General features: G+C 47.0%; 1 protein-coding gene across 1 annotated transcript in view; it reads left to right on the top strand.

The window, feature by feature from the left end:
* LOC310824004 (calcium-activated potassium channel subunit alpha-1a-like) overlaps positions 1-18,819 on the top strand; it is a gene marked incomplete at both ends in the record, with an annotated part of 253,970 nt that overhangs the window by 176,199 nt on the left and 58,952 nt on the right. The window contains 4 exons of the mRNA XM_083696912.1: positions 6,409-6,478; positions 7,196-7,351; positions 8,758-8,867; positions 9,046-9,114. Coding sequence (XP_083553038.1) covers positions 6,409-6,478; positions 7,196-7,351; positions 8,758-8,867; positions 9,046-9,114 — 405 coding nt within the window. The remainder of the gene's footprint in view (positions 1-6,408; positions 6,479-7,195; positions 7,352-8,757; positions 8,868-9,045; positions 9,115-18,819) is intronic.

Below are 18,819 nucleotides of genomic sequence, written 5' to 3'. Positions count from 1 at the left end.
CACACCACTCAACCATTTCAATTAATTATCGTCTCCTCCCAGAGGGCGTCTCTATTCCTTATCGGCCCCGGAGAGGGATGCTATGAAGGAATATATTGATTCTTCCCTAGCTGCTCATTCGCCCTTAATTTTTTCCTGCTGGGGTCTTTTTTGTAGACAAGAAGGATAAGACGCTTCGTCCCTGCATTGACTATCGAGGCCTTAATGAGATCACCATTAAGAACAGGTACCCCCTCCCCTTATATGCTTTTGAATTATTGCAAGGGGCTAAGATATTCACAAACCTGGACCTCCGTAACGCCCATCATTTGGTTCGGATAAGGGAGGGGGATGAATGGAAGACGGCATTCAATACTCGTAGTGGTCACTATGAGTACCTGGTTATGCCGTTTGGACTCACAAATGCCCCCGCTGTTTTTCAGGCTCTTGTTAATGACGTTTTCCGGGATATGTTTGTTGTTGAAGTGGATGCCTCGGACGTGGGCATTGGGGCTGTCCTCTCCCAGCGGTCTTCAGAGGACAACAAACTTCATCCCTAGGCCTTCCTCTCCTGGGAACTCTCTCCTGCTGAGAGGAATTATGACGTGGGGAACAGGGAGCTGTTGGCCATCAAGGCGGCATTGGAGGAGTGGCGCCACTGGCTGGAGGGAGCGGAGCATCCTTTTCTGGTTTGGACCGTGTGGGGGGACATGCAGCGTTCGGCCTGTAGAGGGAGCTACAGGACCGTGGCCAGGGTGACGTCGGCGAGGCTCCGTTGCACACCTGTTGCAAATGAAGCCTCGTTGACTAGATGGTTTAAGATGTGTGTGCCTCTGCGTTCGAGAAGAAAGGAGGGCGACTGGAAAGTCGCCGAGTGTTTTGGGTTTTTACGAACTTGATGAACATTTGATAAAATAAACGGGATTTTCCCAGAGCCACCTCAACTCCGCCTCTGTGTCACGGAACTTGTTACAGTGGCGCCCAACCTGGGACACAGCGAAGGCGGAGGAAAGGGGAATGGAGGCGTTAAGCGTGGCTATCGGAAGGATGGCCCTTATACTGGAGCAGCAGGCCCACCTCCAGCAGGAACACCAGACTGCAGTGAGGGAGATGGTGACGGCAAGGGCTGAGGACCGTACCCTCCTCCTGGAGCTCGTCGGGGCCATCAAGACGGGGCCGGCACAAGGTCCCCCCAAGGTCCACCTCCAGAAAATGGGGGACCTGGACGACCCGGAGGCGTTCCTGGCGGTGTTCGAGGGGACGGCGAGGATCTCGGGGTGGCCGGACGGCGCGTGGGCACACCATCTGCTGCCCCTCTTGTCAGGTGAGGCGCAGCTCGCTGCCAGCGGCCGCCCAACGGGACTACCCGTCCCTGGCCCGGGCAATTCGAGACCGCCTGGGCCTCACGCCGGAGGAACACCATCGCCGGTTCCGGGCCCTGACGATGGAGGAGGGGAGCCGGCCCTTTGCCTACGCCCAGCGGCTGCGGGACAGCGCGCGGCGGTGGCTGGACCCAGGGAACAGCTCGGCGGAGAAGGTCGGGGACTGGGTGGTGTTGGAGCAATTCCTCACGGGGCTCCTGGCCCGGACCGCCGCCTGGGTCCAGTACCACCGGCCACAGGATCTCGCAGCTGCCGTTACCTTGGCGGAGGACCATCTCTCCCTCCCGCCGCAGGAGCTCCAGCGACCAACCCCGGCCCCACGCCAGGGGGCCGGCGCCCAGAAGGAGCCATGGTGCCGGAGGAGGAGAGACCGGCGCCCGCCCCGAGGACGAGATGGCTGGGGCAGGCATGTCGAGAACCAGCCCTGGCTCCACAAGAAGCACCCCGAGCGACAGGGGGGGTGTGTTGGTGATGCGGACGGCCGGGCCATGTACAGGCAGAGTGCCCAGTGAGGGAGGTGGGGCAGGTCGTCCGCATCGGCGACATACCGGGCCCTCCCCCCGGACCAGGAGCGGCGTATCGTGTTCCGGTAAGGATACAACATGATACGCACCAGGCGTTCTTGGATTCGGGCTGCATGCAGTCCATGATCCAGGAGCGCCTGGTTCGACCGGAGGCATTGTTAAAGGCATCGAGGGTGTTGGTGAAGTGTGTGCATGGGGACATTCACGAATACCCTGTGGTCGCTATCAAAATTCATTTTGAAGGGAAAAAGCATAGTGTACAGGCGGTGGTTAGCCCGCGCCTCACGCATCCCTTTATTCTGGGTGTAGATTGGGAGGGGTTTCCTCAAGCGGTAAAGAGGGCTACCGGGGTGCGTGCACGACAGAGAGGGAGGTGTGAGGCGTGTAATGTGCTCTGTGCTGAGGCGGCGCCTCGCGACACCGCCGAGGAGCCGGAGCCGGCGGGGGGGTCTCAACCCGAGATTTCCCAGCCGAACTATCCGCTGCTAGGTGACTTCCCCCTCGAGCAGTCTCGTGACGAGACCCTACGATCGGCCTATGACCAAGTGATAGCGATCGATGGTACTTTGGTACGGCCGGACACAGTGCGCGCCCACCCCTATTTCGCGATTATCAGCGACAGGTTGTACCGAGTAAGTCGTGACTCACATAGCCAGGGGGAAGTAACCCAGTTGTTGGTTCCCCGTAGCCGCCGGGAAATGGTCTTCCAGGCGGCTCATTTCAACCCCATGGCGGGCCATTTAGGGTATGATAAGACACTAAACCGTATAATGGCTCAATTTTATTGGCCGGGAATTCGGGCAGAGGTGCGTAGGTGGTGCGCTTGTCGCGAATGTCAGTTGGTAAATCCCCCAGCCATTCCACGGGCCCCCTTGCGGCCCTTACCATTGGTCGAGAACCCATTCGACCGCATAGCCATGGATATTATCGGGCCATTTGATCGGTGTACACAGGGATATCGATTTGTGTTGGTCTTGATAGATTACGCAACCTGATACCCCGAGGCAATACTGCTGCGCAATATCTCTGCCAGGAGTGTCGCGCAGGCATTGTTTCAAGTAATCTCCCGCGTGGGAATCCCGAAAGAGATTCTCACCGATTAGGGCACTCATTTTATGTCACGCACCCTCAAAGAACTGTATAGCTTGTTGAACATCGAACCCGTGTCTACCACCCGGCCACTGATGGCATTTGTGAGAGGTTCAATCGGACCTTGAAGTCAATGATCCGGAAGTTTGTACACGAGGATAGTCGGAATTGGCATAAATGGCTAGATCCCCTGTTGTTTGCGGTACGGGAAGTCCCACAAGCTTCCACCGGGTTTTCCCCGTTTTAATTACTCTACGGGCGTAAGCCCCGGGGTGTCCTAGACCTTCTTAATAAAAATTGGGAGGAAGGGTCTAGCGACAGTAAGAACGAGATTCAATACGTCCTGGACTAGCGCACAAAGCTCCACGCCCTAGGGGTTATCTCACACGAGCATTTGCTGCAAGCCCAGGAGCGTCAAAAGCGACTGTACGACAGGGGAACTACCCTACGAGAATTTACACCGGGAGATAAGGTGCTCGTACTGTTACCCACCTCCAGCACAAAATTACTAGCGAAGTGGCAAGGGCCGTTTGTGGTCACACGTCGCATGGGGGACGTGGATTACGAGGTAGTACGCTCGGACCGGGGGGATAGCTTGCAGGTGTATCACGTAAATCTCCTAAAAAAATGGAACGACGTGGTCACTGTTGCTCTGGCTACAATAATTCCAGAGAGAGATGAGTTCGGTCCGGAAGTCCCAAAATCAAAAGTTAGCACTCCGGTCGGTATTGATAACCATCTCTCTGCTAGCCAGGCCACGAACGTTGCAGATTTGCAAGCTAAGTTCGCGGATGTGTTCTCTCCCCTGCCCGGTCGGAATACACTTATCGACCACAACATAGAAACGCAGCCGGGTTTAGCGGTGCGCACGCGTCCCTATAGGTTGCCGGTACACAAACGAGACATTGTGTGCAGGGAATTGGAAGCCATGCTGGAGCTGGGTGTGGTCGAGGAGTCCCGCAGTGACTGGTGTAGCCCCATCGTGCTTGTCAACAAGCCGGATGGGGCTATACGGTTCTGTGTGGATTATAGACGGGTTAATGCGGTTTCCAAGTTCGATGCCTACCCGATGCCCCGGGTTGACGAGCTCTTGGACCGGCTTGGCACGGCCAAGTATTTCACGACGTTGGATTGCACGAAGGGATACTGGCAGATTCCACTCTCGCCGGTATCCCGGGAGAAAACTGCATTCTCCACTCCGCTCGGGCTATTCCAGTTCACGGTGCTCCCTTTCGGGTTGTTCGGAGCCCCAGCCACTTTTCAGCGCCTCATGGACCGCATTCTGCGGCCGCACTCTGCCTATGCTGCGGCCTACCTGGATGACATTGTCATTCACAGTGACACCTGGGCGCAGCATGTGCAGAGTGTGGCTGCTGTTCTGCGGTCCCTGAGGCAGGGGGGCTGACGGCCAACCCGAAGAAGTGCGTGATCGGGCGGACGGAGATCCGGTATCTGGGGTACCACTTGGGTCGGGGGGAGGTGCGGCCGCAGATTGAAAAGACTGCAGCCATCGCCGCCTCTCCGCGGCCCAAGACGAAGAAGGAGGTGAGGGCCTTCCTGGGGCTGGCTGGCTATTACCGGCAGTTCGTTCCGGGGTTTTCAGAGCTGGCCAGTCCCTTGACGGACCTCACCCGGAAGGGTGCCCCGGATCCGGTCCAATGGTCGGGCCAGTGCCAGGGGTCGTTCGAGGCCCTTAAGGGAGCTCTTTGTGGAGAAACAGTCCTGTATGTGCCTGATTTTAACCTCCCTTTCTCCCTACAGACGGACGCGTCGGATAGAGGCCTGGGAGCAGTGCTGACCCAGCGGGTGGAGGGGGCTGACCGGCCGGTGCTGTACCTGAGCCGCAAACTATCGGAGAGGGAGGGCCGGTACAGCACTGTGGAGAAGGAGTGCCTGGCCATCAAGTCGGCGCCCTCCGCTACTATCTGCTGGGTCGCTTTCACCCTCTACTCCGACCATGCTCCCCTCCAGTGGCTCCACCGCATGAAGGATGTGAACGCGAGGATCACCCGGTGGTATCTCGCGTTGCAGCCCTTCAACTTTTCGGTCGTGCACAGACCGGGGGCGCAGATGGTCGTGGCAGACTTCCTCTCCCGTGCAGGGGGGGGCGAGTAGGTTGTCGGCCGTCGTGTCCCCGGCCTGTGTCGGGCGGTGGGGGTATGTGGGGGGACATGCAGCGTTCGGCCTGTAGAGGGCGCTACAGGATCGTGGCCAGGGTGACGTCGGCGAGGCTCCGTTGCACACCTGTTGCAAATGAAGCCTCGTTGACTAGATGGTTTAAGATGTGTGTGCCTCTGCGTTCGAGAAGAAAGGAGGGCGACTGGAAAGTCGCCGAGTGTTTTGGGTTTTTACGAACTTGATGAACACTTTTCGAACATTTGATAAAATAAACGGGATTTTCCCAGACCACACCACCTCGACTCCGCCTCTGTGTCACGGAACTTGTTACAGACCGACCATAAAAACCTGGAGTATATCTGCTTCCCTGCTAATTGTCTACCTGTGTACCAAACTCTTTTCTGGAATTAAAGGATTATTCTTTTGGATTAAGTTTTTGTCCCGAGACGTGCGATTGAGTCCTCTGCCATGGTCTACTGCAATTACACCTTTATGCACAGACACACATACATACTCATTAAAAACAAGGTCTAAATAGACTACGAGAAGAACTATGTTGTAACTTGAGTACAATAACCCTGCATTTCGACATACGGGTGTGAAGGATATGTGTCTGGTTGCGCACTGGCTTCTATTCACATTTAATTGCGCATTGATCATGCAAATAAGTTATTGTCTTTCTGTAAATGTTGCTTATAGCCATTATTGTTGAAATAGGTAAGCCATTCATGACTAGAAGGTCAGTTTCGATTTACTATTATGAGGGTAAATCTAGGGTAAAGCAACAGGGAGAAAACAACAGGGAGAAAACAACAGGTGCAAGACATGACTTGACGTAAGCTATCAATGAAAGGTATGGTAGTCATGAAAATGCTTCCTTTTTCTATGTGTGATTTTGAAATTGGAACGCTAACATGTTAAAAACAGACATTTAGGAAAAGTCAGGGAAGGAGGGAGACATGGGTTTAACCAACAGCAGAGTTATTGTAGGGTTAGGGTTAGTGTCACATGATGTCTGTAGGTGCCTGTGGGGGTCCCAGTGTTAACACACCAATCACAGATGTTGAGCTTGGAAGAGGATGAAAAAGCCACTGAAACATTTTCTTCTCACACCCTGAGGAGTTTATACAGCTTCATACATGCACTTTTATGTATGTGATCACAGTAGTCACTAGAATAGTTACTGCACAGTCAATACTGTATGCATTAGTGTATATATTTGTATTTACACAGATGCATGTTCAGTAATAATCCCTTACTGTGTCTTCATAAATGTTCTTCACTAAACCTGCAATGCTGTTTGTTTTACTTCATAGGGTCATCTCTATCAAGAATTATTACCCAAAGATCAGAATCATCACTCAAATGTTACAATACCACAACAAGGTACGACCAGTACATTTTTACCTTTACTAGTTTCCTTTAAAGGGGGAATCTGGGAGTCAAACAACAACAAAGCGGTCACCCCGCCACTTTTTTTGGTAAACAACTGAGGGATGGAGAAATGCTGGAGAAATGTAACCACTCTCAAATTCATAGACAGAGCTATGGATGCAAGGATTGACCACCCATTCGATCAAAATTATAGTTTTAACTATGTTTTGAAGATACACAGTTTGTTTACAATGACATTGTTTAGAAAGAATGGAGTAAAACAATGTTGGGTTCTGATGGGGACAATTGAACTAAGCTCATGAGGCATTAATTAATTACAGTACGTTCTTCAAGAATCAATGGCTATATATAATTTATTTAAAAGTCAAAAAATGTATGTACTGTACCAATCCCAGATTGGCCCTTTAATGCTACAGTCACAAACATATATTTTCGAGTTGATTATCCCTTTAATGTCTCCCTGTTTCTTCCATGGTTTTAAAAAACTGACACTTCTCTTTCCTCATCTTCCAATATGTCTAGCTTGGACAGATACTGACAACCAGTATTAGAGGAAAGTGTGTGTAACACACACATGTACACACACTTGTACTTCTGTGTGTGTACTCTAGGCCCCTCAGTGGGAACAACATCTGATATGGAGAGAGTGTAACATCCCCTTGTCCGTGTGTGTGTGTGTGTGTGTGTGTATGTGTGTTTGTACTGTAGGCCCACCTGCTGAACATTCCCAGTTGGAACTGGAAGGAGGGTGATGATGCCATCTGCCTGGCGGAGCTGAAGGCCGGCTTCATTGCCCAGAGCTGTCTGGCCCAAGGCCTGTCCACCATGCTGGCTAACCTCTTCTCTATGAGATCTTTCATTGAGGTACAGTAACGCTAGCATTGCCTACTGTAGGTCAGGTATATACTATTCATTACTCATTATTCATTACTATAGGTCAGGTACAGATTATTCACATGGGATAGTCTTATTGGAGATAACTGATTCCATGGGAGGTTTGAGCCCTGCAAATGCTTGTAATAGGGTTTTCATTCAAAGCCTTGTGCGTGGCAGGCTGTCTGTCTGGCTTCTCATATGGGGCCTGCATTGTCTTTGACACTTAACACTGACAAGGTGCTCTGTCCTACAGTATATGAAATAGAGACATAGAATAGAGTAGACACCACTGCTGCAGAACTAGAACATGCGATGCAACTGGGAATTGAAAGACATTGCTTTGTCAATAGAAGAACTGAACTATTTTCATTAAAACTTGACTTTATGCTTTCACCATTCCTGACAGCCCAGTGGATATCATGTACAGATGAACATATTGGGTGAGACAAACAAGGGGGGAACTAAAGGGCAAGAGAAAAAGAAGCATTGTAGCATTGAACATAATACTCATTATTCCAATTATGTGTTGGCTAAAGCGATTCTGAACAGCTTTGGGCCCAACTCAGTCAGAACTAACACTATAGGCCAAGCTCGGTGAAGAAGCTCACCCCCAATTTACTGTGGCCAAGTTAGCAGGCCTTTATTTGCTACAGCATAACAACATTGTTAAACAAACACACGAAACCTAGATGTTCTATTGAAACCAGTTTGTCGCATGATGGATGCATATGGAATCATTCGACAAAATAAAGTCAATGATTAATTATATGAGAACTTGTGATTATGAAACGACAGTTAATACTATTTTGATTCATTTAAATTGCAAAATCCAGTCATCAGGCTGAAGAGTAATTAAAATAGTCCTCTTGACCATAATGTTGCCTGTTTTGCTCCTATCAGCACGTGTGAGAAACCTAGAGAGGCAGAATGGCATTAGGCTACAGATGGCTTGAATGACCATGTGTGAGAGATGTCTGGTCAGATCCGTATGAAGTTCATCAGGCCTTGTTTTGAACCAGGATGGTATTTTGTTGTCATGGGTGATTTGAACAGAAAGTGAACCAGAACGGCAGTGGGACGTGTTAATGAGAGAGACCCAGGGTTGCACCAGAGTAACATGCACACGCACACACACACACACACACACACACAAGCACATAGAGACACACAGTCGGGAATTGGAAGGAATCATTGTTGCAGTGATGCAAGCGAGGGGCACACTCACACATTTGCATCATCCTCTGGCAAGCAGGATGACTGTAAATGCTATCACATACCATTGATTTGCTTCTGTTATCATGTATTTCATTCTCTTTTTGTCAACTGAATAGCTTTGATAAAAGTGGTTCAAATGGTTTATTTTTTATTTTAATATTTGTTGTTTCTCTCTTCAGATTGAAGAAGACACGTGGCAGAAGTACTACTTGGAGGGAGTAGCTAACGAGATGTACACAGAGTATTTGTCCAGTGCCTTTGTGGGCCTTTCCTTCCCAACAGTCTGTGAGTAAGTATCACACACTGAAACCAGCCAGTCCTGGATATGTACGGTATGTTAGGTTGATACTGGGACATACAGTGTTACTATTTCTGTCAATGCTAAAGCTGCTACTCTGTCTGTAACTTCTGAAGAGAACAAGAGCAATGAAAACCTGCGTGTGTGCGTGCGTGCGTGTGTTCAACAGACTGTGCTACGTGAAGCTGAAGCTGTTGCTGATCGCCATCGAGTACAAGTCTGAGCAGAGAGAGAGCAGGTTTGTAACTCTGCATTGTGTTCCTTCTGAAAGGAATACTGTCGATCAACTTTATGTAATGTGTTTTCACACAACAGTGTCCCTGTTTACTCAGTAACAAGCTATGATAACTAACATAACATGACTATGCATACAGTGTACAGTACTGCCAAAATGATTACTATAACAGTTTTTCTTCATTGTATACACACAAAAAATGGAACTATGCACACAATTCTGAAAACTTGAAGCTCATGTATCAACAACAACTCCAGACTGCTAATCGAAGTACAATTCCATTGTTTTCACTCAAATAGAAATTCTAAATCACATTTTTGCAAAAGTCTAAGCACAAATCGCATCATTTAGCACACTTTGTTCATCTGGAAAACACTGGCCTTCAAAATGCCACACCATAATTACCAATTGGTCTCACTCACTTCTCACCTGTTCAAACTCAATTGGCAAAACACTTCAATCATGTGTCAGAGCATAAAAGAGGCCTCAGGTGACCTCTACCAAAAAATGGAGCAGCATGAAGAACAGAGAGGTAGAGTGAGAGGAGGAGGAGGAGGAGGAAGAGGAAGGCGAACCAATATTTCGAATGAAATCCTCACAACTTTGGTTGACCATGTACTCAATCATGGCCTAACAATGACCAAAGATGGGCAGCGAGTCCACCCAAATTTGAGCCGCTTCACGGTAGCCTCAGTTATCCAGGCATTTAGAGATGAGAATAGGTAAGTAACCACTTCAGTCGTCTTCTATACTCTCTACAGTAATTACAGTCATGTAACTTTATGGTTTCTATTGATATCTACAGTGCTGAGAGAAATGTATAGTGTTATGTTGTTGAAATATGAAATATGTGTAGCCTATACTCTATATACTTTTCAGAATAGAAAGACACACAGCAAGAGGTGGCAGAGGCCTGAAATTTACAGATGAGCAAGAGGCCACCATCATCAACATGGTGTTGACTAATAATGCCATTACTGAGGAAAGTTAAAGACAGAGTCATACAAGACAATGTCCTCTTCCCAAACATTGACCAGGTCAGCCTGTCCACAAGAGATTGTGTCCTGAAAAAAGACCAGCTTCGAATGAAACAGTTATATCGTGTACCGTTTGAGCGCAACACTGACACAGTGAAGGAGCTACGTTACCAATATATGCAAGTGAGTACAGCAGGTTACTGTAATTGACCACATCCTTTCAGTACTCCACATGAATACATATTTATTGACGAGGCAGGGTTCAACCTGACCAGGACCAGGCGGTGGGGGAGGAACATCATTGGCAACCATGCCATCGTCGATGTCCCTGGCCTGTGTGGGGGAAATGTGACCATGTGCGCAGGCATTGGTCACCGTGGGGTCATGCATCACCATGCCCAACTTGGTCCTTACAACACTGCCCGTTTGCTAACCTTCCTTGATGCACTCAACAATATCCTCATCCCCCCCACAGGAAGAGGGACCAGAGCAGCCCAACTACGTTGTCATTTGGGATAATGTAAGTTTCCACCAGGCTGCTCTGGACCACAACTGGTTCGCTAACAACCCACATATTCCCCATTCCCCATAATTCTAAGAATTATTTTCAGCATAGCGGTGGAAGGTATATGACCGCAACCCCCATGAGCGTGTGGCCCTACTCCAGGCAATGGAGGAGGCGTGTGACGACATCCACGCAGACGCATGCCAGTCAGTCTCTCCCCACACTGTATCCTCTCGTCACAACCTGCGTACCCTCTCACTCACCGCTCTCTCTTCCTCTGTCTTATCCTCCCTACCCTCTGTTGAATCCTTCTCCCTTCTATCCACTGATGCAGCCTCCTCCACCCTCCTGTCCACTCTTTCCTCATCCTTCGACTTTCTCTGTCCACTGACCTCAAGGCCGGCACCATCCTCTCCAAGCGCTCCTTGGCTGTCTGAAACCCTGCAAGCTTGTAGAATCGGCCTCCGGGCAGCTGAAAGGAAATGGAGAAAAACTGGCCTCCCTGATGACCTAGAACATTATCTCTCTCGCTTCTTCCTACCATTCTAAAATTCAATCCTCTGGCTCTGACCCAAGGAAACTGTTCTACACATTTTCTTCACTCCTCAACCCACCTCCTCCCCCTCCTCCCTGTCTGCGGATGACTTTGTCACCTACTTTGAAAAGAAGGTTGATGACATTAGCAGCTCTTTCCCTCTACCTCTCACCAACACTGCTACCTCTCCTCCCAAACCCACTGCGCTACACCCGGTCTCTGGTTCATCAGCTTTTTCCCCCCTCTCCCCTGATGATATTCTAAAACTGATCACATCCAAGCGAGCAACCACCTGCCCCCTTGATCCTATCCCCTCCCCCTTTCTCCAATCCATCTCCTTCCGTTCCTTACCACCTTAATCAATTCCTCTCTATCCACAGGATCTGTCCCAGCGGCCTTTAAGACAGCCAGAGTCAAACCTCTTCTCAAGAAACCAACTCTTGACCCGTCTGCTGTCCATAACTACAGACCGGTATCCCTTCTTTCCTTCTTATCTAAAACCCTTGAACGTGCTGTCTCTTACCAAGTGTTTCACTACCTCCTTCAGAACAACCTCCTTGACCCTCACCAATCCGGCTTTTAGGCTGGGCACTCTACTGAGACTGCTCTCCTTGCTGTCACGGAGGCCCACCACTCTGCTCAAGCTTCCTCCCTCTCCTCTGTTCTCATTCTTCTGGACCTGTCTGCTGCATTTGACACAGTAAACCACCCGATCCTTCTCTCCACCCTCTCAGAATTGGGCATCTCTGGCTCTGCACTCTTCTGGTTTGCATCCTACCTGGCTGATCGCTCTTACCAGGTGACGATTGCTGTCCTCTCCACGAGCCCTCACCACTGGGGTCCGCCAGGGCTCTGTCCTAGGGCCCTTACTGTTCTCCCTCTATACCAAATATCTTGGCTCGGTAATTTCCTCACATGGTTTCTCCTACCACTGGTACGCAGATGAAACTCTTTCTCTCTTTCCCCCTTCTGACTCATAGGTGGCAACACGTGTCTCTGCGTGTTTTGCAGACATTTCTGCTTGGATGTCAACCCACCACCTCAAGCTCAACTGATTTCATTTCTGTCCCCAGAAAGTCAGTCTCAACAGTTTCTTACTGTAGTGTTTTTCATTTTACTTATCAGTGCAATTACTGTGAGTTTTGCCAAAATAGGTAACATTTATGTATTCTCAGAACTCTAACAATGTTGCAGTATCAACTATAAGTTTACAGTATGACTCTGGGAAGCTGGGTTGTGAGTTTAGCCCAATTGAAGCTCATTGGATAGACAAATGTGCATTGTATCCTATTCTGATACAATGATTGTGTCAATGCAATATTTATGATATATTCACAGTATTGTATGACAATATGGCAACAGTCTTTATACTGTATGTAGCATAAAATTGCAACCTAATTTGGGACAAAAACCCCTAAACTTTAAAAAAGGAGAAAAAGGAAACAATTTCTACACAATGTAAATATGTAAGAATATGTAACATGGCCTCATGAAGCCAAAACATATATAAACAGTATTTTGATGGTTGTGTTTTAAATTTATCACACAAGTGTTTAATTGATGCTCTGTAAGAGATATTCATATGATAGCTGTCTGTATCGTTTTGGTGGAAAGAATCAGTTTTGAGATAAAAGAACATGGTTTTTGTAATGGCAGTTCTCAGGCAAAGGACTCAAACGCACGACTCGGAGACAAAAACTTAAATCCAATAGAATAGTCTTTACTTTCAGAAAGGTTCGGTACACAGGTAGGCAGTCAATGGGTAGGCAGATAATTCAGGAAGTGGGTAGGCAAAGCGGGGTTTGGTACACAAGTAGGCAGTTCAAAAAGGCAGGCAGATAATCCGAAAAGGGGTAGGCAAAAAGGCAAAGTTAAAAACACACTCGGAGATCAAAAAACAGGAATACTTATCACTAGGAAATGCTGGGACGTATGACACAAAGACGAACTGGCACAGAGACAGTGGAACACACAGACTAAACATACAGGGAAGGATGATGAGGAACAGGTGAAGCCAATCAGGGCGGGGTAGACAATCACACAGGCAGGAAACACACAAGGGCAGGTGGTGAAGTGTCTGAAACGAGAGACAAGGTGAGGAATACAAAAATAAACATGAAACAGGAAATGAATAACATGAAGCAAAGACAAGAATAAATTAAGAAACAGGACGAGACGTTACAGTTTTGAGTGCAGTATTTCATTTTGCAAGAGATTTGTGGAGTTTTGACAAAATGGTTAACTCTTTTCAGTTTTGTGTTTAGAGTTTTGACAAATTGAGCTATAGTTTCAGGAAACGTGTTTAAACTATTGGGAAAAACTGTAACATGAAGTACTATGATATCAGTAACCTCTACTTGCCAAATCCAACCCACCCCACCCTACCCTCATCACCTGTGTCAAATGTTGTTACTAACTGTAACACATTGATTTGATAAATACATGTTCATTTTACATGCCTGTGTATATGGTTAATGTCCCATTGACATCAATGCACGATTTACATGGAAGTCCAAGTTCTCCCATATGCATGTATCTCAAGCTGGGTTTCAGCCCTAGGCAATCTGAATGGACAGGCCAAGGAACATTACTGTATCTACATTTTAGATCAATATATTTCTCTCAGGAGCAAGTGAAGTGACAAATCATCTTGTCGATTTACTATGCTGTCATACTGTATTTTGAACAACTGTCTTTTTAAAGGTTTGCTTCGAGATTTAGTTGCTTGCTTTCATCTGAACTTGGTACTGTATGTGAGGCATTTTTTGTGTTTTGTTCATGCCAGCCTTTCTTGGCTATAAGTGCCACCATTGTCACCAACTGCTAATTTTCTTGACAGAAGACAAGTGCATTGAAAGTATTATCTGTATCAGTAGCACTCATTGTTCGTTTGTTCAACTGTTAATTAAACCCTCTCTCAGAGTGCTATAGCAATTGCTCTTGCATTGTGGTCATTACTGTAAGGTAAAACAACAATAGCTTATTGAGGATTGATTATGATTTCTCATCTCTAATTTTATGTTAATAACAACTGTTTGATTTGAGATTTGTTTCTTGTTGTTTGCAGAAGCCGAAAGCGGTATGCCCTCTTCTTATCTTACCTCCAATGTTCTGCCCTATCTCCACCACTTTAGACCTTCTGATTTTGGGGGTTTTCGTAAACTGATATTTTTTCCAAACCTTATTTCAAAACGGGCACATTTCTCACTCTTTAGATTAGATTAGATTCAACTTTATTGTCATTGTGCAGAGTACAAGTACAGAGACAACGAAATGCAGTTAGCGTCTAACCAGAAGTGCAAAAAAGCAGAAAAGTGCAGTGTGAACAATATATACAGGTAGTGCAGTATATGAGCAGTATAAGTAGTGCAGTGTAGCAGTATATGTATTAGCAGTAACATTATAAGCAGAATAAATAGAATGCAGTATGAACAGTATAAGCAGCATATGAGCTGTATTGGCAGTGCAGTATAAGCAGTACATATGTATTAACAGTAACATTAAAGCAAAGTAAATAAACAGAATAAATATGGAATGCAGTATGAACAGTATAAACAGATAGTCATGAGAAAAAGTTAGGACACCCTATTAAAACCTTTGTCTTTTTCAACATATTCAAACATATGGACATTTGATATTCATTTGAACAATATTGAAAAATTGAGGTAATATAACTAAACAAATACAACTGAAACAAATTATTTAAAAAATGATTGGTAAAATGTAATTAATAGAAATGCAATCTTCTTGTGAGGAAAAAGTTAGGACACCCCCACATTTGGTTCCACTAAAAATGCCTAAAATTATAATCAAGAGCACCACATCAGGTGCAAATGATTAGAACATCGTTACAGAGGATTTTGGAGGAGCCTGTCCTATTTAAACCTCAGACATTTAGTTTGCTCTTGATTGTTGAAGTGAGTTGCATCACCATGGCGAGATCAAAAGAGCTCTCTGAGGCCTTCAGAAGAAAAATTGTAGATGCATATGAGTCTGGGAAGGGATATAAAAAGATCTCCAAACAGAAATTAGCCATTCCACTGTCCGGAAAATAATTTACAAGTGGAGAACATTTAAAACCACCACCAACATGGCCAGGTCAGGCCGCCCAAGCAAGTTCAGCCCAAGAGCTGACCGAAAGATGCTTAAAGAAGTCTCCAACAATCCCAGAATGTCATCACGGGACCTACAGGTATCTCTTGCCACAATTGATGTCAAAGTACATGCATCCACCATAAGAAAGAGACTGAACAAGTTTGCATTACATGGGAGGTGTGCAAGGAGGAAACCCCTGCTGTCAAAAAAAACCCATCAGGGCAAGACTAAAGTTTGCCAGAGAACACCTAGAGAAAGACCAGAACTTCTGGAACAATGTGCTTTGGACAGATGAATCCAAAGTTGAACTATTTGGGCACAGTAAGAGTAGACATGTTTGGCGCAAAACCAAGACAGCATTTGAGAACAAAAACCTCATACCAACTGTGAAGCATGGGGGTGGAAATGTCATGGTTTAGGGCTGCTTTTCTGTAGCAGGGCCTGGTCAGCTCACCATCATAGAATCCACTATGAATTCTGTATTGTATCAGAGGGTGCTTGAGGAAAATGTGAGACCATCTGTTCGAAAGTTGAAGATGAAGCGGATGTGGACCATGCAACATGACACTGACCGAAAACATTCCAGTAAATCTACCAAGGAATGGCCAAGTCAAAGCCTGGATCTTAATCCTATTGAGATGTTGTGGACTGATTTGAAACTGGCTGTGCATGCAAGACACCCCTCGAACATCACACAGCTGAAAGAATTCTGCAAGGAGGAGTGGGAAAAACTTTCTCCCAATCGATGTCAGAGACTTGTAGACAGTTATAATAAACGTCTAATTGAGGTTATTTCAGCCAAGGGGGGCAATACTAGCTATTAGGGCATAGGGTGTCCTAACTTTTTCCTCAGTAGGAATTGGCATTATTGTTAATTTTTCGTTAAATAAATTATTACAAAGTTACATTTTCATTGTTTTTTGTTCAATTACATCCCCTTTATCTATAGATATTGTTAGAAAGAAGATAAAATATTGTCCATATTTTTAAGAGAATAACTTAATATTTTGGGGGGTGTCCTAACTTTTTCTCATGACTGTATGTACAGTATGTACAGATGTGCAGTGTATTAACAGTAGCATTAAAAAAATAAGGATATGTGCATTATGAACAGTATAGACAGATGTGTACAGAAGAGCAGTAGTATGTAGTATAAGAGCAGTGTGTACAAGTGAGGATGCAGTATGTACAGTTTATACGACCAAGATGGCGGCGCGCATGCATCGCGACGCTCGGTGTCTCTCCAGTGTTTGCGAATTAGTAGTTATTTGCTTGTTTATCTTAAGTATTCTCGCTAAAAACAGTTTAGCGTACATATCGTACAGCCGACAAGAACTTCTGGACATCGGTTCCGGCATTCCAGTCATCTTTATCAATGATATACCCGAGATTACCAAAACAGCGGGACCAGCTAACTCCGCTACACCGACCGGAAGCCACCCCAGACAAAGACTGTCCTGCCCAAATTCCACCGAAATGTCTCATGCCCCACCAGAGGAGACAGGACATTGGACCAAGTATATACCAGCATGGCTGATGCGTACAAAGCCGTTCCCCTCCCCCACCTAGGTCAATCAGACCACCTCTCAGTGTTCCTACTGCCCAAGTACTCAGCACTCATCAAACGAGTGAAACCTACAGTGAGGACAGTCAAGGTCTGGCCAGAGGGAGCTGACTCAGCGCTCCAGCAGCGTTTTGGAAACACTGACTGGGGTGAGTTTGCCACACAGGCCACCGATGACTCCCACACGGACATTGATTCATATGCCTCCTCTGTTTTGGACTACATCAATTCCAACATCAACAGTGTCACCACACTCAAGCGGATCACCACTTTCCCTAATCAGAAGCCATGGATGAACAGTGAGGTCCGACTCCTGCTGAAGGCACGCGACATTGCCTTCAGATCAGGGGATGCTCGGGCCTATAGCTCATTAGATTAGATTAGATTAGATTCAACTTTATTGTCATTGTGCAGAGTACAAGTACAGAGACAACGAAATGCAGTTAGCGTCTAACCAGAAGTGCAAAATAGCAGAAAGTGCAATGAACAGTATTTACAGGTAGTGCAATATATGATCAGTAGTAGTGCAGTATAATATGCAGTGCAGTATAGCAGTATATGAGTACAGTAGCATTATAGCAGAATAAATAGTTACAGTATGAACAGTGTAGCAGCATATGAGCTGTATGGGTAATGCAGTCTAGCAGTATATATGTATTAACAGTAGCATGAGGTAGATAGCAGAATAAATATAAATATGAATATGGAATGCCGTATAAACAGTATAAACAGGTATGTACAGTATGTGCAGTAGTATTAAAGAAAATATAAGGATATGTGCATTATGTGCAGTATGAACAGTATGGACAGGTATGTACAGTAGAGCAGTGGTATGAGTAAGAGCAGGGGAGGGGAGGGGAGTAATAGTGCAATAGTGCAATTGTCCGGGGGGGGGGGGGGGGGGGGGGTTGCAGGGGTAGTAGGTTGTCAGGTCGGTGCAGTGTTCGAGTTCAGTAGGGTGACAGCCGCAGGGAAGAAGCTGCCTCTGAACCTACTGGTTCGGGTGCGGAGAGACCTGTAGCGCCTCCCGGAGGGGAGTGGGGTGAAAAGTCTATGGTTGGGGTGAGAGATGTCCTTGACGATGCTGCGTGCCTTACGCAAGCATCGCTTGCCCTGGACAGCCTCGATGGAGGGGAGTGAGGAACCGGTGATGCGTTGGGCAGTTTTCACCACCCTCTGCAGTGCTTTCCGGTCCGATGCCGAGCAGTTGCCATACCATACTGTGACACAGTAGGTAAGGATACTCTCGATGGTGCAGTGGTAGAAATTCACCAGGATCTGAGGAGACAGATGGACCTTCTTTAGTCTCCTCAGGAAGAAGAGACGCTGGTGAGCCTTCTTTATCAGGGTGTGGAGGTGTTGAGGGTCCAGGAGAGGTCCTCAGAGATGTGGACACCCAGAAACTTGAAGCTGGTGACTCGCTCCACCTCAGTCTCGTTGATGAGGATGGGGGTGTGTGCGCCAGCTTTAGACTTCCTGAAGTCCACAATGAGTTCTTTGGTCTTCTTGGTGTTGAGAGCCAGGTTATTGTCGTTGCACCACACTGTTAGGTGCTGTACCTCCTCCCTGTAGGCCGACTCATCGTTGTTGCTGATGAGACCGATCACCGTTGTGTCGTCTGCAAACTTAACAATGGTGTTTGAGCCATGTACAGGTGTGCAGTCGTAGGTGAAGAGGGAGTAAAGGAGGGGGCTCAGCACACAGCCTTGTGGAACGCCGGTGTTCAGGATGAGGGTTGAGGAGGTGTGGTTGTGAAGCCTAACAGACTGCGGCCTGTTGGTCAGGAAGTCTAGAATCCAGTTGCAGAGGGAGGGGTTGATGCCCAGTTGCCTGAGTTTGGAGATCAGTTTGGAGGGGATGATGGTGTTGAATGCTGAGCTGAAGTCAATAAACAGCATTCTCACATAAGAGTTAGTCTTGTCGAGGTGGGACAGGGCGGAGTGAAGTGCCGTCGAAATGGCATCCTCTGTACTCCTGTTCTGCCGGTAGGCGAATTGAAAGGGGTCCAGTGTGGGTGGTAGGCAGGTCTTGA

Source organism: Argentina silus, assembly GCF_951799395.1.
Source record: "Argentina silus genome assembly, chromosome: Y".
NCBI classification, from domain to species: Eukaryota; Metazoa; Chordata; class Actinopteri; order Argentiniformes; family Argentinidae; genus Argentina; species Argentina silus.
Note: the sequence above shows the minus strand (reverse complement) of the source record. Positions and strands in the feature narration are given on the sequence as shown.